General features: G+C 39.9%; 1 protein-coding gene across 1 annotated transcript; it reads right to left on the reverse strand.

Moving 5' to 3' along the window:
* Positions 1-3,975: 3,975 nt before the first annotated feature.
* LOC115777612 (high choriolytic enzyme 1-like) lies at positions 3,976-8,994 on the reverse strand. The gene is made up of 8 exons (XM_030725531.1): positions 8,941-8,994; positions 8,641-8,668; positions 8,485-8,535; positions 7,945-8,076; positions 6,906-7,023; positions 6,154-6,332; positions 4,316-4,397; positions 3,976-4,108 (listed from the first exon to the last, which is right to left on the reverse strand). The coding sequence occupies exons 1-8, from the start codon at positions 8,992-8,994 to the stop codon at positions 3,976-3,978; spliced, it is 777 nt and encodes a 258-aa protein (XP_030581391.1).
* Between the last annotated feature and the right edge of the window lie 8,584 nt (positions 8,995-17,578).

A 17,578-nucleotide genomic window follows, 5' to 3' on the forward strand; every position in this document is an offset into this window, starting at 1 on the left:
CTCGGATACTTAAGAGTAGAATGGGAGGCAGAGCCTTCATCTTTCAGGCCCCTCTTCTGTGGAACCAGCTCACAGTTTGGATTTGGGAGACAGACACCCTCTCTATTTTTAAGATTAGGCTTAAAACTTTCCTTTTTGATCAAGCTTATAGTTAGGGCTGGATCAGGTGACCCTGAACCATCCTTTTGGCTACATTCACACTGCAGGCCTCAATGCTCAATAATGATTTTTTGTGAAATTGGATTCTTTTATGCGTGGTTGTTCACATTTCCAAATATATGCAACTTGTATTCGATCTCCTTTGTGAACTGTAAAAAACCTAAAAGTGTCTTACATGCGCAATAGAGGACGCAATAATATCACATGTAGGAAGCGTGCTCAGTGTTTGCGGATGTAAAGATGGATCAGGACGCAGAATCGTGATGTTTTGTCGAGTGTCAATGATGTACAGGTCGGATGAATGTGACCTGGCCTTACAGACATGGGTTAGATCAGCTACGCATTGGATTTAGGACCACATATCCAAGTGGCCTGGGTAACATTTGTAAAAATTGGACCGGTGTCTTTCAGACTGTCATGAAAAGATCAGATACAGGTCGCATAAGGGCAAAAAAAAAAAATCAGATTTGGGTTACTTCAGGCTGGATTGTGAACGTAGCATTAGTTACGCTGATATAGGCCTAGGCTGCTGGGGCGGTTCCCATAATGGACTGTTTCTTTTTATTCACCTCTTTTTACTCTGTTTATATTGTGCATTTAATCATTAATCTCTCTCTCTTCTTTTGTCCTGTCTCTCTCCCCTCAGCCCCAACCAGTCACGACAGATGACTGCCCCTCCCTGAGCCTGGTTCTGCTGGAGGTTTCTTCCTGTTAAAAGGGAGATTTTCCTTCCTGCTGTCACCAAGTGCTTGCTCATAGGGGGGTCGTTTTGACTGATGGGTTTTCTCTGTATTATTGTAGGGTCTTTACCTACAATACAAAGTGCCTTGATGTGACTGTTGTGATTTGGCGCTATATAAATAAAATTGAATCGAACTGAACCAGGCTCAGGGAGGGGCAGCCATCTGCCGCGACCGGTTGGGGCTGAGGGAAAGAGGTGAATGGAAAAGAACTACTCAGTGCATTATGGGAACCCCCCAGCAACCTAGGCCCATTGCAGCATAACTAATGGAGGGTTCAGGGTCACCTGATCCAGCCCTTACCATGAGCTTAATCAAAAAGGAAAGTTTTAAGTCTAATCTTAAAAGTAGAGAGGGTGTCTGTCTCCTGAATCCAAACTGGGAGCTGGTTCCACTGAAGAGGCACCTGAAAGTTTAAGGCTCACCTCCCATTCTACTCTTAAGTATCCTAAGAACCACAAGTAAACCAGTAGTATGAGAGCAAGGTGCTCTATTGGTACTATGAGGTCTTTAATCTGTTAACTGGCAACACCAAAATCACCTGAAAAAACTACATAATCCCCTCTGGTTATCATTGGCTCTGGAAAACCCATTTTGTAGCCTATTAACTGGCCAGTCCCATTTTATATGGCAGGCTAGACCCTCCCATTTTGATTGCCACCTCATTCAGCCAACCATGTTAAAAAATGGGTTTCACAGAGCCAATAATAACCAGAGGACCTCACGTAGCTTTGTCAGGTGATTTAGTGCGGCCAGTTACATGATTGGCCGAATGAGGTGTCAATCAAAATGGGAGGGTCTAGCCTGCCATATAAAACAAACTACAAAGATCCTGCAGACAAGACGGCTATGATAAGATGGGGCCTGATTATTCAAGACCTTGTATGTAAGAAGAAGTATTTTAAACTCAATTATGGATTGAACAGGGAACCAATGAAGAGCAGCCAATTTATAGCATTGTTTCTTCTTTGCAATATTTCATAGGAAGCTTGTTTAGACATTTCAGAAACAGTTTTTGACTGGTGATCGTTGAATTGACACTGTGGTGTCAAACACTGGTTACTGGTTACATCTCCATGGTCACCATTTCCACTGAGAAAGTGTTGACCCTTTTCATCAGCAATCTTAGTGATTGCAGAGCATGTGTAATTTTTTCTCCTAATATTGGTTCAGGACCTGTGATGTCCCTTATTTTATCATAGACATTGTCAATATCAAATTGGATATCATTGTGCTTACAACCTCACTTATTAAATCTGGGTCATCACTATTTGTAATAGACCCCTTCAAGCCAATGATGTGATATTTCCATTTTCTGTCCATCCCTTCAAAGTCTTTCTGTAGATCATTCAGTTTGCTATCTCAAAACCCTGTTCCTTTTTCTCTGAATTTACATGTGCATTCACTTCCTTTGACATCTAGGAGTAGCTGTATGTTGCTTGAATTCACCAGTGAACCTTGACCCTATGCACTGAATTTATCTGTGCAGATCTTATAGCCTCTACTACACCAGCAGAAGGAAAATGCCCACTGTTAAATTTGGGATGAGGACAAATGAGACTTGGCGCGACAGAAAGTGACAGTTTGTAAGTTCTTGTGCTACTTGTGCTACTTCTTGTGCTTAATCAAGGAGTAGTCTGGGCCTCTACTCAAGCTGTGAAGTGTTCTACTGTGCCTCCCTCAGTCACAAAGTGAAGGTCCACATTCTTTTCACCACAGATGTTTATTTAGCACGCAAACTATCGACTTAAAACACCGTAGAACACTTTTGCTAGTGAGCCAAGAGAGGGGTTCAGTTCTTGAAAGTTCTTTTTTTGATAACATAAAGTCTGTTTTGTGTGAATGATCTTGTTAGCGCTACTACTTCTATTGTAGCCGTGGTGCCAAAGACAAAAAGTGTTTGAATTTTCTGGCCCAAGGTAGTCAGAGAAGATGCAAGATTCAATTCAATTCAATTCAATTTTATTTATATAGCGCCAAATCACAACAAACAGTCGCCTCAAGGCGCTTTGTATTGTGGGTAAAGACCCTACAATAATAGATCCCAACACTGAACAGAGCAGGCATCAGTGACAATGGATATGACTTTGATTGAGTTTGGCACAGCATGAAATGGAGGAACGGGGGTGAAGGTGGCCTACAAAGTGGCTTGCAGTACCTAAGGGCAGGCAATATCTGCCATATCTTTGAGCTGAACACACTATCCAAAGAAACCTGCTGGCAGTTTTATTTTGTGATAAAGCTTTAACAGTCACACGAAATACTGTAGACCTCTGAGAAACACACTGATACTCTGTACAGGAGAATGCATTCTTGTAAAATATTGGAACAACACTGCCCCCTTTTGCTGAAAATATTTATTTGATGCAACTTTATTACAGAAATAGTCAACAACCACAGAAAATAAAGAAGATATTGTTAAAGATTTTTTACTACCCTGTATTGCTAATTTTACTTCAGAAAAAAAAATTCTACCCCTGACATTTATCTATATCTGTACATATTTCCCTAATACAGAAGAAACTGCTGGTTACGCACAGAGTAAAACAGCAATCATGATGGAATATGAATAATTCCAGCAAAGATTTAACATTTTGATTTGTTCGCACTCGATTTCACCATTGTTTTTTTGGCCAATATATATTTTTGGTGGTGGTGGGGGCTGGCGTTACATCTATCAACAACATAATTTACAATTAAAAACTTAATTAATAATCAAATTACTTAGATAAAGACTAAAGAAAAATGAGAAACATAATGACCTCAGCAGAAAGAGATGTAAAACCATCACCCTCTAGCATATGGCCCTGCAGTCTAGCCTCTCTGAAACAAAGACCCAGAACTTGATTTCTCTATATGTGACAAATGCCAAGGTTTGCAGTATATTTTCTGTTTCTTTCATATTTTGCAGCATAATGAATGTGAACCTTTGGCATAATTCTGATCTACTGAGAGTTGAAGTATCTGGATGCAGAGTTGACGTTTCTTTCCAGCATTCTGGTTTGGGGGAAAAAAATAAATCCATTGAGTACTATAAAATATTTGCTTCTTAAAAATGATAATATAGTTTTTGTTTTTACTCACAGCATCCATAAAGCCTGTTTATACGGGCAATGTCGTTGGCACTCATCTGAGTAGCACGTCCAAAATCCAGATTAGGATTGGACTTGGCAACAATCGTTGGCTGCCCATTACGGGAGAACGCAGTTCTAAAAGAACCAACAACAGCAGATACTTTACCTGTGCCATGATCATATTTAAAGTATTCATGCTTATGTCAAAAATACTTATGAACAAAGGAAGAAATATTCTTTTTTAAGTACTGAATAGTCACATTAAAGTTGCTGATTTTTTTTTTTTTTTTTTTTAAGGTTAATACGCCATTCTCAGTTTACTGTTCTCACAGAGAAACTCACCCGGGGTAGTGCATGACAGAGTTGAAGTCATAGGGAGTCTGCAGATTGTTGGTCTGCACTTTCACAAAGTTTCCTTCTTGTCCTGTATGGAAATTTCCAACAGACAAAATTGTTAAAACATTTAAATGTTTTCATATCATTGCTGTTCTGACATTCAACGTCAAAATCCACTGTCAGTATCTATTGTATGAAGATGACAATTTGGGCATTGTCTGGGAGGTTTTATAACACAAGGGCTCCATTTGTTTGTGTATTTTCAGTAAAATTGTGTAACATTTACATTCTGTGAGAGAAAATAAGGGGAAAGGATAAAAATAGAATATTGCTAAGTAAAAGTGCTGTGAATACATTGCAGTTGTTTTTACTAGTATGTGCACATAAATAAATGTTTGTGTATCATGAAGATTTATATACACAAAACACTACCTAATAATATATGACTGGTAACTTCAACATTTGTTACTCTTTTGTATTCTGCCAACTGTATGTAATGTAATGTCTTTATTTTATTTATTTTTATTTATTTATGTATTATTATATATATATTTTATTTTATTTTATTTTTTATTTATTTATTTATTTATTTTTTATTTAGTATAGTCCTTGGGGTTATAGTTCTTGTACAGCATGTAACAGTCGTAATTGTGATGTCTCTTTACGACAGTCTGGTCTTTCTGTGTTGATGATGTCACCAGTGTGCGCCCACAGCTCCTCAGTAGAGAGCGCGGGAGATGTGTTTTGCAGATGGACATTTTGGCTTGAGGCGGACCTTTTCCTTTTCCTTATTTTTTTGTACCGTCATAGGTTGTATGAATACTGCTTGTTTTCATGTGTGTTTATGTAGCAGCCGTTCAACCGGGCTTCATAAGGTTGTGAAGATTACATTTATTAAAAGGGCAATACTGAAATTCTCAGTGCCAGTGTGCTTGTGCGTTTTTTTGGCTGCCCGCCGCCTCCTCTTCACCACCGAACACAACCCAGACGTTACAAGCACTTTGGTCAACATCGTTGTTTTAAATGTGCTTTATAAATAAACTTGACTTGACTTGACTTGACTAGTGAAGCATCATCCTTAGTAGTTACTCGGTGTTGTCTTGTTACTTAAAGATTACTTTACTATCACTGTTCTTGTTTCCCAACAAATAAAGTGAACCATCCTTCTGAGGAGTTACTCAGTATTTCTTCATTTTCTTAACAAGTATTTGCTCAGCAGGAAATGAGATACAATAACATTTAATAAACAAACATAGTTTTTATAGAAATTAATTTCTACATACAAGAGATCAAGACTTCGTGTGAACAATATACTTCAAGATGCAAGCTAATCTCTACTGCTATAATCATTGGTTTGAGAGTGTTAGGATTATAGAAAAATCCTCTGCAATGCTGACATGGACTGAAGTGTTTTATCTGCTGATTTTGGGATTATACAGATTAAGTATTAGTTTTAAAATGTAAATTGCTATAAAAAAGGAGTGTACCCATTCCTGAAAGGAGAGAGAAAGGAAAGCAAAACAAAAGCCACTGGATGATGCAGCCAACACTGGAATAACACCGGATGGCTTTACCATGAACACAGATGACAAATCTGCTCAAATTGAATTCTAATGTGAAGCATCACCTGCATGTTTCCACACAGATCTAGAGTCAAACTCTCATTATTACATTTTAAGGAAGTTATTCCTCTAGTGTGGCAGAAAACATCATGAAATTGAACATTAATTTATATGAATGTAAAACAATGTACTGTATATCAGTGTGAGAATTGTGTCATATCAGATCTCTAAGCTTTTGTGTCCCTGTAAGGTGTTACCAAAGCTTTGTATAGTTGAGCTGACCTGGCATGATGTTCTCGGTGAGGATGCTCACATACTGGTCTCTGTCAGAGCGGACCTGCTCGTGGTGGAAGCCCAGAGCATGAAGAACCTCGTGCTGCACTGTTGACTGGTACAAGCAACCATTTCTTTGTAGGGAGATTAACTGCCCTTGGCTCTGACGGCCCACGTATGAATAACACCTGATACACACAGTAACATCATTTTTAAAAAAATCCAAAAACACTGAGTGTCCTTTAGCCCAGTACTATAATGATCTTACTTCAGCTGTTCATGCTAATTCTAAAGTACCAAAAATAACGAATAGATGACAGTCATGATGTCAGTATTTGACTTGGACATTGATAATAATTTAACACAACCTGCTCTTTTCTTCCTGAAACAAAAACTAGTTTAAAACAAACAAGGAAAGTCTGCTTGTGCCTTTCACTGTCTAAATTTCAGCTGATTAAAAAAATAAATAAATAAAAAATTTGAGTAATACAATTTCTCTTTGAGACCAAGTGAGTCTAAAACCTTTTCTTGTATGCCACACTTCGAAAGCTGAGCAAAAGTTCATGACCCACACCCAACACTATCATTAAAGTTACGTTTTATAAGAGTAAGAGTAAGCACTTTTGTGCTAGTTGTTTCAATCTAGTTCTGGATCCAGTGGACTAAACAGTATGCATTTTTTAAAATTTGCATTCCTAAAGGGTTTCGAGTGTGTGGGTGTGTCAGTCCTTTCAGTATTACTACAGTGAGTGTACTCTCACCCATCTCCAGAGAAGAAGTTGATGGAATTGACTTGGTCTGTTTTCCAAACGAAGCGAATACAGGTGGACTCGTGGAAGGTCACCAAGGCATTGATGATGATGTTGCGCTCTTGGGTGGCTGCAGGAACAAATATGAGTCTGCTGAGGAGCTTCTTTGAACCACAGTAACATTTCAAGTTGTTGAAACTTGCTTCTTATCTCAGCTGGTAAACACAGAGCTCAGTATTGGTTATGTGGAAGTTATTTCAAGTTTGTGAAATTTGGAAAAATTTAATTCAACTTTATATAGCATGAAATTTCTGCACAAACCTATCAGCTGTTTCATCTCAGCAACATAGACAGCATTACTAACAAATGATGATTTCTGCAGTCCAATCAGACTGACAGGATCAGCAAAAAGGTTAACTGGAGAGTCTAAACTAGCTGTGGTGTTGATGTGAGAGAGATCAAGTGCTTAAAGGTCAAAGGTAACAAAGTGCTGCATGGATGGCTGAATGTGCTTTGTAGTGTCAAGTCCTTTGAGACAATAAAAATGCCAATCTATGTATGTTTCCATCATGGGATGTCCAAAAAACATGATTTACAGAATAATATTTAACAGTGCCTTTAAAATGTAAAATTCCCTGGGGGCATAGTTTATCAAGGCAGTATTTTTGCACTTCAAATATTTAAGGTTTTATTTCTTTGTAATAAAACTTTGTGGTTGAAGCTTAAACTAAACAAGACTCATGCTGCTGGAAAGGTTTAGTTGTCACAGGTGTCTCAGTTTGTCTGTGGTGGCAGATTCTAAAATCGTGATGCTATTACTTTTCTGTTTACATCAGTTTGTTCGAGTGACTTCTAGAAACAACCTAAATTATAAGTCCTTTTGGGGATGCTTTATTTAACTTACAAAAAAATTTTCTTATTTCTTCTTTCAGTCTCAGTCTAGATTTTTTTTCAACTAGTTCCCTCTTAACATTTGACAACAACTCTATTAGGTGTCCAAGAGGGAAAGCATTAAAGTCACAATTTAAAGGGTAAAGTTTGCATTGCTTACAGTATACAGAGGATATGGAGACAGGTATGTAGACATAGGATCCAGTTTTTGGCCACTTGCAGCCAGTGGCTGTGCATGGATCGGCATTCCTGGTTGTAACACGAACAATGTCACCATGAACCAAGAATTTTGCTGTAACACAACAAACAGAGTGGATAAATATTCAAACCCAGAATGTAAATGAGATTTTTACTGGTTTGATTGATATTAAAACCAGTTTGTGATCAGTGTTTTCTTTATCAGTTGAAATTCTCATTTTCTTGTAAATATTTGAATGTTTCATAAAATGATTTTAAAAAACAAAAATTGAGCCCCAGATGTATATGCAGAGCTTAATCTGGTTTTTTAGAACCAGCTAAAGAGTGTCCTAGAAGACTATCAGAGCCCAGAAATGAGAAAGCAATTAATTCATTCCTGACTGTTGGCAGTTTATCTTCTGTCAACCAGTCAGTTGGTTCAGCTCTGGAATTTTTTTTTATTATCATCCAGTAATTGTAGTTCAGCCAGAAGAGTTGTATTATGTTGTATTATTTCACTTACATGAGCCAGCATTGACTTTTTCAATAATTTCTGAGGCCCCCAAAGACTTATCTGAGGGAACAAGAGGACAGCAGTTTAACTTTGATCATTTCATCTCTCAGATTAACAGAAAGATTTAACTTCAGCATCTATGAGATCTTTTCTCATTTAACTCACCACTTGGATCTTTAATGACAGCAGCCCTCTGCAATACAAAAATTAAACAAAAAAAATTTTTTTACTTACTTTTAATCACATTTGAAATCACATTGACAGATTTTATTGATGCCAAGCAAAACATATCTTAAAATGCTCATCAATGCATCTTAAAAGCTCATAACATTGTTAAATTAAAAACTATCTGGAAATGTGTTGGTACCACCATGTCAGACTGACATTATGAGAATTGCTTGGCTTTCACAGAACAGCAGGCAGCTTTTAACACAATAATCACTTTATTGAAAGAGTCAAACTTACCAGAGAAACGGCTGTCACTGAGAGGAAGAGGAGGAGGAGGAAGGCTGGAATCATGTTGTTGGTCCTGCAGTTAATCTACAGACTTAAAACAGTCAATCTGAACAGTGACCGGTTATAAAAATTGTGATGAAAAGATTATAAAACCTGAGTTAAATGCTATAATATTAATTTGAGTAAGAGGTATAAGAATAAGACAAATGGCTTTACTGTTGTACCAGGAGTCTGGATGCAGCAGGTGTTCAGCTGCTCCATCTTTATAAGCAGCTAACACAGGGTGTGGCTGAGGTTTCACCAATGTTTGTTAAGGTTAGTTATGAATCAGTGACATTTTGGTTTTTGGTCACGTCAAAACACTGAAGCAACAACAATTTTCCAGGAAGTAAACGTGAAGAAATGAAGAAGAAAACATTCAGATCATTACAAATAAAATGAGACTTGCTGAGGTGAAACTAATGAAACTGCTTTATTACCACAGGGTAGAATAATGTACAGAAACATGCTATTTTAGTAAATATTGTACTCACTTTACATTTTTGTCTCAATTTATAAAACATATAAAAGTGAGCAGATGAAATTGCGCTTCCCTCTGAAATGTAGTGAATTAAAAGTATCACATAAAGGAAATAATGAAGATGAAATTGTCATTTTAATGGACAGATGTAGGAAAGGAAGAAATAAAGGAAGGAAATTTTAACTAATGAATCATCAAACCTCTTGGAAGCAATACATTAAATAAATGTTAAATAAATAATATTTTAAAATTTTGTGTCTTTGATTTGCTGTGGAATACCTTTATATATCAGTTTAAGTTTCAACAATAGTTTTTTTTTAATCTAAAGTCAAAGTCTAATTGTGTCCTTGGCTTATGAGTACAGTGACCTTTCTCTATCAACTCTTGGTAAGCAAGCAATACATGGAAAGAAGATTATATCTCAGTACCGTAGATGAGTAATTTTCATGTGACAAAAGACTCAGTGATAACTTTGAGACAAATGGCGCTGTGATGGAAACCAGGAAGCTGTTTTTTTTTTTTCTTTTAAATGAAGCATCCTGGTGTACAACCCAACTAAAAAGACAAAGTGTAAAAAAAAGAAAATACATTTAAAAAAACGATAAATAAATACAGAAACTGAGTTAAACTGTCTCTTTTATTAATTAAAAATTTTTTTTCTTGTGTCTCTAGCCCTATACTATAAACATGCACTCAGAAGAAGAGAATGTTTTTAATGTGAAAAGGAAACACTAGTAAAAAAAAAAAAGTGTTTTTTCTTGTAATTTGTATTGTTTTTCTTTTTTTTTTTTTATTCATCAAGGTGGCGGACTTAAAAAAATGAGGAAGTAAAGCTGACATTAACAAAACCCGCAGAGTCCACAGCAGTCATACGTAAAAAGAAAACCTTCAAACTTGCTCATGAGGAAATACATTTTTTATATCCTATTCATACGAATTCCAATAATGAGCAGCATATTCGGGCTGGTAAGTTTTTCGGAAGTTTGCATAGCAATTTACCAGCAGATCAATGCACTCACTTCTGAATCACTGTCCCTGCCAGGTTTGAAGGATATTCAGGTGTGAAGTGTGACCTAAACAGGAATGTTTACTGAAATATTTGGGCCAGCGCTGCAGACATGTTGGCATTCAGACGAGGACTTTGAAGGACTCATTTATGTTTAACTTGTGAGATCTGTCACAACAAAAGGCTTTTTGTTTCAGTTAGGAATGTGGCATAGCTGCGTGTGTGTAGGTTTTATTTTATGGATGTCTGTCCAGGGTGTGTTATACTGTGAGGCTATAACACAGTGCTAAACACTACACCACTGTGTGCATGTAAAGGTTACAACTGTCAAAAAGTGTTGCAGTATTATCAGTGGACATTCAAAGATCATTCTTAAACTTGAAGAGGGAGAAGGAAAAAAAATTAAAAGAAGCTTGAGCTACAATTGTTTTGTAGTAGTCCATTAAGAAATTCTGCCTTTACCAAAGCCCTCCAGTGGTCTATGCACCATAGTGTACAGTATATTACCACATTGTGGAGTATAAACCACAGGCCCATGGTACATGTACTGCCTCAACTACCGTGGCACATAGTCTGGTACCACTATGTATAGTGTCATTAATAACATACATGTACTGTTGCATGGTGCAATAGTAACATGTTGCATTGCACTCTGTCACAGGACCATATATGAATATTGTGACAGGGACAACATTCATATGTTTGCATCCTTCCTCTTCAACCACAAACAGTGACTATTCCTTTCTGCCATACTTGCCAGTTCTATCACCGCTTTCCTTTGGTCCTGTCTTCTAATCCCGATATGCCCACAGGGGCCTCATGATAGAGTTTGCAATGAAGCCGCTGCACCCCACCTCAACTGGGCATGCCTTGGCTTTCCAGCCTCTTGACTAAGCATCAGCTACCAGATCAGCATAGAGCAGCCTTTTTGTTTAAATGCCTTCTCCCTGGCATCATCTCATGGGACCATTTGATGAGGAAAGCAAGCTGGCAGAGGACCAAATCTGGCCGCAAGTTATTTGCTGTGATCTCAGATGGAAAAGAGAGCCTCTGATCCAAGTCTACGTGCATTTACCCGTCCCTGGCACCATGCAGTGGGCTTGGTTGAGGAGGCAATGGTCTTGCTGCCTGTTTCTCCCCCTTTGAGACGAAAGATGTAAACTGGGGATATTTGGTCTGGCAATGCTTAAGCGTTCCTGGTGCTGAACATAACAGACAGGCAGGATCTTCCCCCAGCCAGAGATTTAAGTTGGCAGTAGAGGGCAGGAGATCATATGTGACTGATGGTAAAGCTCAGCAAGTTGAAGTCCATACTCCATATATCTGCCCAAGTGGTCTTCTTCCTCTCAACTGTGTTCCAGCCTGTCCATTGTCCCTGTATGGCTTGGGATTTGGCCTTAGCATATCTTGCTACTTCCTCCTGATGGCGTACCTCCTCCATCACCAAGAATCGGCATTTGGTTTCAATTCCCTTGTGTCAGGCAGGTCTCACTACTGCAAGGCCAAATCCCCCTCTACCCTCTTGGGTGAGATCCATTATATCCTGGTGCTGGAGAGCCAATTTTGCGTGTGCCACTGCAGTTGCCGGGGTCCACTTTCTCCATGTGATGAGGGTTGGAGTGACCCTTCTCTTTGATAGTCACTTCTAAGTCTTGCCTTGGCGCACTTGAACTCCTCAACCAGGCTAGAGATAGGTAGTGATAGGACTCCATTCCCATGGATACCTATAATACTTAGGCATCTTGGTAGCCACTTCCTTAGATGTGTATTTACCATCTTTTCCAGTTGACTGACCTGAGAGAGACTGACCTCATATATGAAACTTGGCAGTATACCATCTACCAGGGCCATTAAAGTTGTCATATCATCCATGTATGCTTGTATTGGAGGAAGCCACAGCCCACTGTCCAAGTGTTGACCACCAACCACGCACTTTGACACTTGATGAGTTCCATCGCCACAGTAAAGGCTAACGGTGAGATTGTGCAGACTGCCACAATGCCTTTCTCAAGACACTGCCATCTGGTGGTATAATCCTTAGTTGTTATGCAGAACTACATTTTAACCAGGTGAGTGATGTTTTTGGGGATGTGGAAGGACTTGAAAGCTGCCCATAGGATCTCATACGGCACTGACCCAAATGCATTTGCAAGGTCCAACAACACAACATGGAGGTTTTTCTTTTCTTTCTAGGCAGTCTGAATCTGGTGCCAGATGACATTTGTATGTTCCAGGCAGCCAGAGAAGCCACATATTCCTGCCTTCTGCACTGTTCTGTCAGTGAATTCATTGCTCACTAAAATCTCTGAGAGCCTCTGGGCAACAATACCAAACAAGATCTTTCCCTCTACATTCAGGAGGCTGATCTGTTGGAACTGGTTTATAGTTGAGGTGTTCTTCTCCTTTGAGATTACTATCCCTCCTGCCCTTTGCCAGGCCTTAGGCATAATTCCTTTTTGTCATGCTGCTCTTATCAGCTTCCAGACGTATTTCATGCTGCCTGGAGCTGCCAAATACTGAACCACAATGTCTAAAAAAGGACTAAATCCAAAACACCAAGGCATGGCGAAGATGAGTTACTAATTAATGAGAACCAAGCAAATCTCCTCTGATGAAGACCAACTGATGTGACCAGAACCCCTAGAGTTCTAAATACACATACGATTATATTGTCAAGGACAATTTCAGCATGGTGGCGTGGTTAGCACTCCTGCCTCACAGCTGGAATAACATCTAGAAGGCCTGGGTTTGATTCCACCTTGGCCCAGGCCTCTCTCTCTCTCTCTCTGTGGAGTTTGCTTGTTCTCCCCCGTGTCTGCGTGGGTTTCCTCTGGATATTCTGGTTTCCTCCCACAGTCCAAAGTCATGGGGTTAGGTTAATTGGTCACTCCAAATTGCCCATAGGTGTGAATGAGAGTATGAATGGTTGTCTGTCTCTCTGTGTTAGCCCTGCAACAGGCTGGCGACCTATACAGGGTGTACCCTGCCTCTCGCCCCATGATAGCTGGGATAGGCTCCAGCCCCCCCGCGACCCAGAACAGGAAAAGCAGAAGAGAATGGATGGGTGGCTGGACAATTTCAAAAGTCATAACTGCATTTACTGTTCTTTCTGTTTTGCACACAAGTGATTATTAATTTCCTTCTCACAACATATCAGACCAGCTTTACATCTTCTGAATAATTAATTTTAGGCCATGTGTGGAAAACTCCACATTGCATTTTTGTGTGTCAAGGGCTTTGGCAAGACATAGGCATTGTCTGGCTAATACTTGAAACTATCTTTAGCAACAATCATCAATCCTTTAACACCCTGGTTTTATACAGGCTGCCTGGACAAAAGGCTTTTTGTTTTAGCTAGGAATGTGGCATAGCTGCATAGCTGTGTAGGTGTTATGTTATAGATGCCTGTCCTGACCTGTCCACGGTGTATTGTGCTATAAGGCCAAAGTGCTACGACTACAGCACTGTGCAGCTATTTGGGAGCTTGTGATATCACAATATGTAGAGTTGGTCCACTTTGCAACTATTGAAAAGTTTCCCCTTTTTTCTATCACTTTTCCCATGAAGTGGAGTTTCAATAATCATCCTTGAACTTAGTGAGGGAGAAAAAAACACTAAATGAAGCTTGAAGTACAGTTGTTTTGTAGTGGTCTGTTAAGAAATTTTGCCTGTACCAAAGCCCTCCAGTGGTCTATGCACCATAGTGTACAGCAGGGATCCTCAAATCCAGGCCTCGAGGTCTGGTGTCCTGCACCTTTTAGATGTGTCTCTGCTTCAACACACATGAGTCAAATATAGAAGTCATTAGCAGGACTCTGGAGAACTTGACTGCATACTGAGGAGGTAATTCAGCCATTTGATTCAAGTGTGTTGGATCAGAGACACATCTAAAAGCTGCAGGACACCAGACCTCAAGGCCTGGATTTGAGGATCCCTGCTGTACAGCATATTACCACATTATGCAATAAATAAACCACAGGCCCATAGTACATGTACTGCCTCAACTTGGTAATATTTTAGGGATCCTCATGTTCCTTTTGGCTGAAAATTCAAACCCAACTAAATCCAAAATTTCCAAAAATCACTGGCATGAACAGGTTCCAATGCTGGCTGAGACAAAGAGCGGGCCACCATTTATATCTTAAAGATGGTAAATGCCCACTTGCCTTCGACCCCTCCTAGTTTACATAAAGTCTCAACCCCCTGAAACTTGAACACCAACCAGTCACCTGTTGTGGCTCTGCCAACTCTTGACCCACATGGGCTAAAGAAACAAACGTCACCAGGGTACCTCCATGATTTACATCAGCTCTGACAGGTGTCACAGTGATGAATCTTCTTTCAATAAAACCTTTGCAAAGAAAACACCTCTAGTACCATCCCCACTTAGCCAGTTTTTATCTCCCCACTAATTTATGTTTCAAAAACACAGGTGGGTCTGCAGAACTCCACTATTGGGGTCCACCTGTCATAAGACCTCTTAAAATACAACACGAGGTGACAAAAGTCACGTGAAGCAGAGATGTTCCTGCATCTCACCAAGGCCCCGAACATATGTGAGTAATAGAGCTTACAGGACTTACCTTTACTCCAGTAACCTTAATACACTTGATGCTCATTAATCCAGTGTGTGTGAGACTAATATACTTCAATACATGATACAAAAGTAATGAAGGTAAATACCAATAAAAAAGTGAATACAAAGGTGATAAATTCCCAACAAATTACCATAGCACATGTATAGTGTCATTAATAAAATGCTATTGCATGGTTTAGAAAATGCAACATGTTACATTTCACTATGGCCCATTGTAAACACTAATGTACCTATGCACCTAATATGCACTTTTACGTGTCTTCACAATGTCCTATGTATGAATTGAATTGCATTGCATTGTAAAGTAAAGATTCTACTTCTTTTACTCTTTGTCTACAGAACAGTTGATTTATTCTGTCTAAGTGACTGCTAATGGACACTGTGTTTAAAAAGAAAGAAAGAAGAGGGAGAGAAAGCAGACTGAAGGAAGTCAGCTGTTAATAATTACTTTACAAATAATGTGTCATGATCTGCTGCGGCTGGCAGGAGTGAGGACATCAAAGCAGACACCAAAAGACACGGGAGTGAACTCAAAACGCAGCTTTAATGCTGAAGATAAGGTTTGCGACACACAAGGAGAGCAAACTAAACTTGACTGACTGACTGACTGCAGAACAAGCACGGATAACAATGACGCCACAGGGACTGACTGGAACACAGACAATATAAACACACTAGGTAACGAGGGGATAAGGAACACCTGGGAGGAAGACACAGGAAGGAAAGCTAAACACACTACACTAGAAATCGTGGGTTGGCCCGCGTCGGGATGTCTGGCCGGCACTCCGGGATGCTGGGGTGCCCGCGTGTCCTCTGGGGGGAGTGGGGCGCTCAGTTGGGGGGGCAGCGGTTCTCACGGGGGACTGGTTGGTCCTGGACTCGGGACCACTGTGTTTGTGTATGCATGTCGGTAGGATGTTTGCTGTTGTCTTTTGGTTGTGGGTGTGATGTTTGTTGACGTCATTTTGTGTGCCGCGGGTGCCGCAGCGAGTAGGGCCACTCCCCTGACTCTGCTCGCTGCGCTGCATGATGTCCCACCCCTCATTTTTAATTACACCATACAGCTCACAACATGTCATAGTACACATAGTACATTCTGCTGGGTGTCGGGCAGTTCCCGGGTGCCTGGGGCCTCGGGGCTGCATTCTTGGCTTGTGCTGGGGGGGGCTGGCCTGCCGGGGGGGGAGGGGGGCTGCTCATTGCCTCTGGCTCTCTGGGCTCTTGCCCGTTGACTGTGGGGGCTCCGTCTGGGGTCTTCCTCCTCTGGGGTGTGCGCGCAGTTGCCATTGGGATGTGTGGCCTCGGGTCTTATGTGCTCCTGGTGGGCCGTGGATGACCTGGGTCCCTTGGGTCTTTCCCTGCCTGCCTCTGGATCCCGAGGGGGGTGGTTCTTGCCTTCATTATTAAGTACGTTCCATGACAGAGGAACACACATACATTACTACAAACTACAGCAAGACTGTATGTATGTGTGTATCTGTCACGGCCGGTGCTGAGACGGGCCAAAACGGAGGACTTCAGAGACAGACATAACTTAAAAGAGGTTTATTAAGGCTGGGAGGAGAATGAATACAAAAATCCTACGGAGGGGTGACGAAGAGGAAACACAGGGAACACTGGAACACGCAGGCACAAAACATCAACGACACGACAACAGGCAGAGAAAACGCAGGACTTAAATACACAGGAGGGCTGATGAGGGATGAGGTTTAGGATGAGACCTTGCCCCAGCTATCAAGCAACCTATTGAGGTCACCTGAAATAAGGTATAGTCATTCACAGCAGACATAGCTGGCTTCTTGTACTCTGCTTTCTATCGCAACTCATTCTGTAATTCTGGCTGTGGAATAAAAAAAAATAATTCTAATCTCTCAGGAGCCATTTGGATTTTCTCTGCAGCCCAGAATGGTCAAGGACTTATAATAATGTGAAAGGCACCTGGTGAAATCCAGGAGGATCTGATTTTTCTGTCCGTGTTCAGACAGCAGTGACTTGTGAAGGCTTTAGTGCATTATACTCTGAATGTCTCTGTAAAGCTCACCTTCTCTTCTTTCTGAAACTGCTGGAATTTTAACGGAGAAATGGAGGTATGGTCATTTAAAAATAAATAAAGGGTTAGCAGCAGGGTTATAATAGTTTTGGATTTTACATTATAGTTTAGTTTTAGTTAGTTTTTACTTTTTTCTCTCTAATTCAGTTAGTTTTAATTAGTTTTCAGAGTGGTTTTGCTTGTTTTTATTAGTTTTTATTTTTGGTTTCATGCTTAGTTTTAGTTAGTTTCAGTTAGTTTCAGTATTAGTTTTAGTATTTTCATACCTGATCAGGTGCAAGATTCAAGGCGCAAAAGTGACTATTGTGTAATGAAAACTTGACAAAAGATACAGTTTAAAGAAATATAGTCAACAACCAACTGTTCACAAGACATGCTAAATTTGTGTAATATTAAGGACACACATGAACATCAACAGGGAGAAACAAAGAAAAACATGAACTCCCAAACTCAATAAATTCTACAATAAACTCC

Source organism: Archocentrus centrarchus, chromosome 3, assembly GCF_007364275.1.
Source record: "Archocentrus centrarchus isolate MPI-CPG fArcCen1 chromosome 3, fArcCen1, whole genome shotgun sequence".
Lineage (NCBI taxonomy): Eukaryota > Metazoa > Chordata > Actinopteri > Cichliformes > Cichlidae > Archocentrus > Archocentrus centrarchus.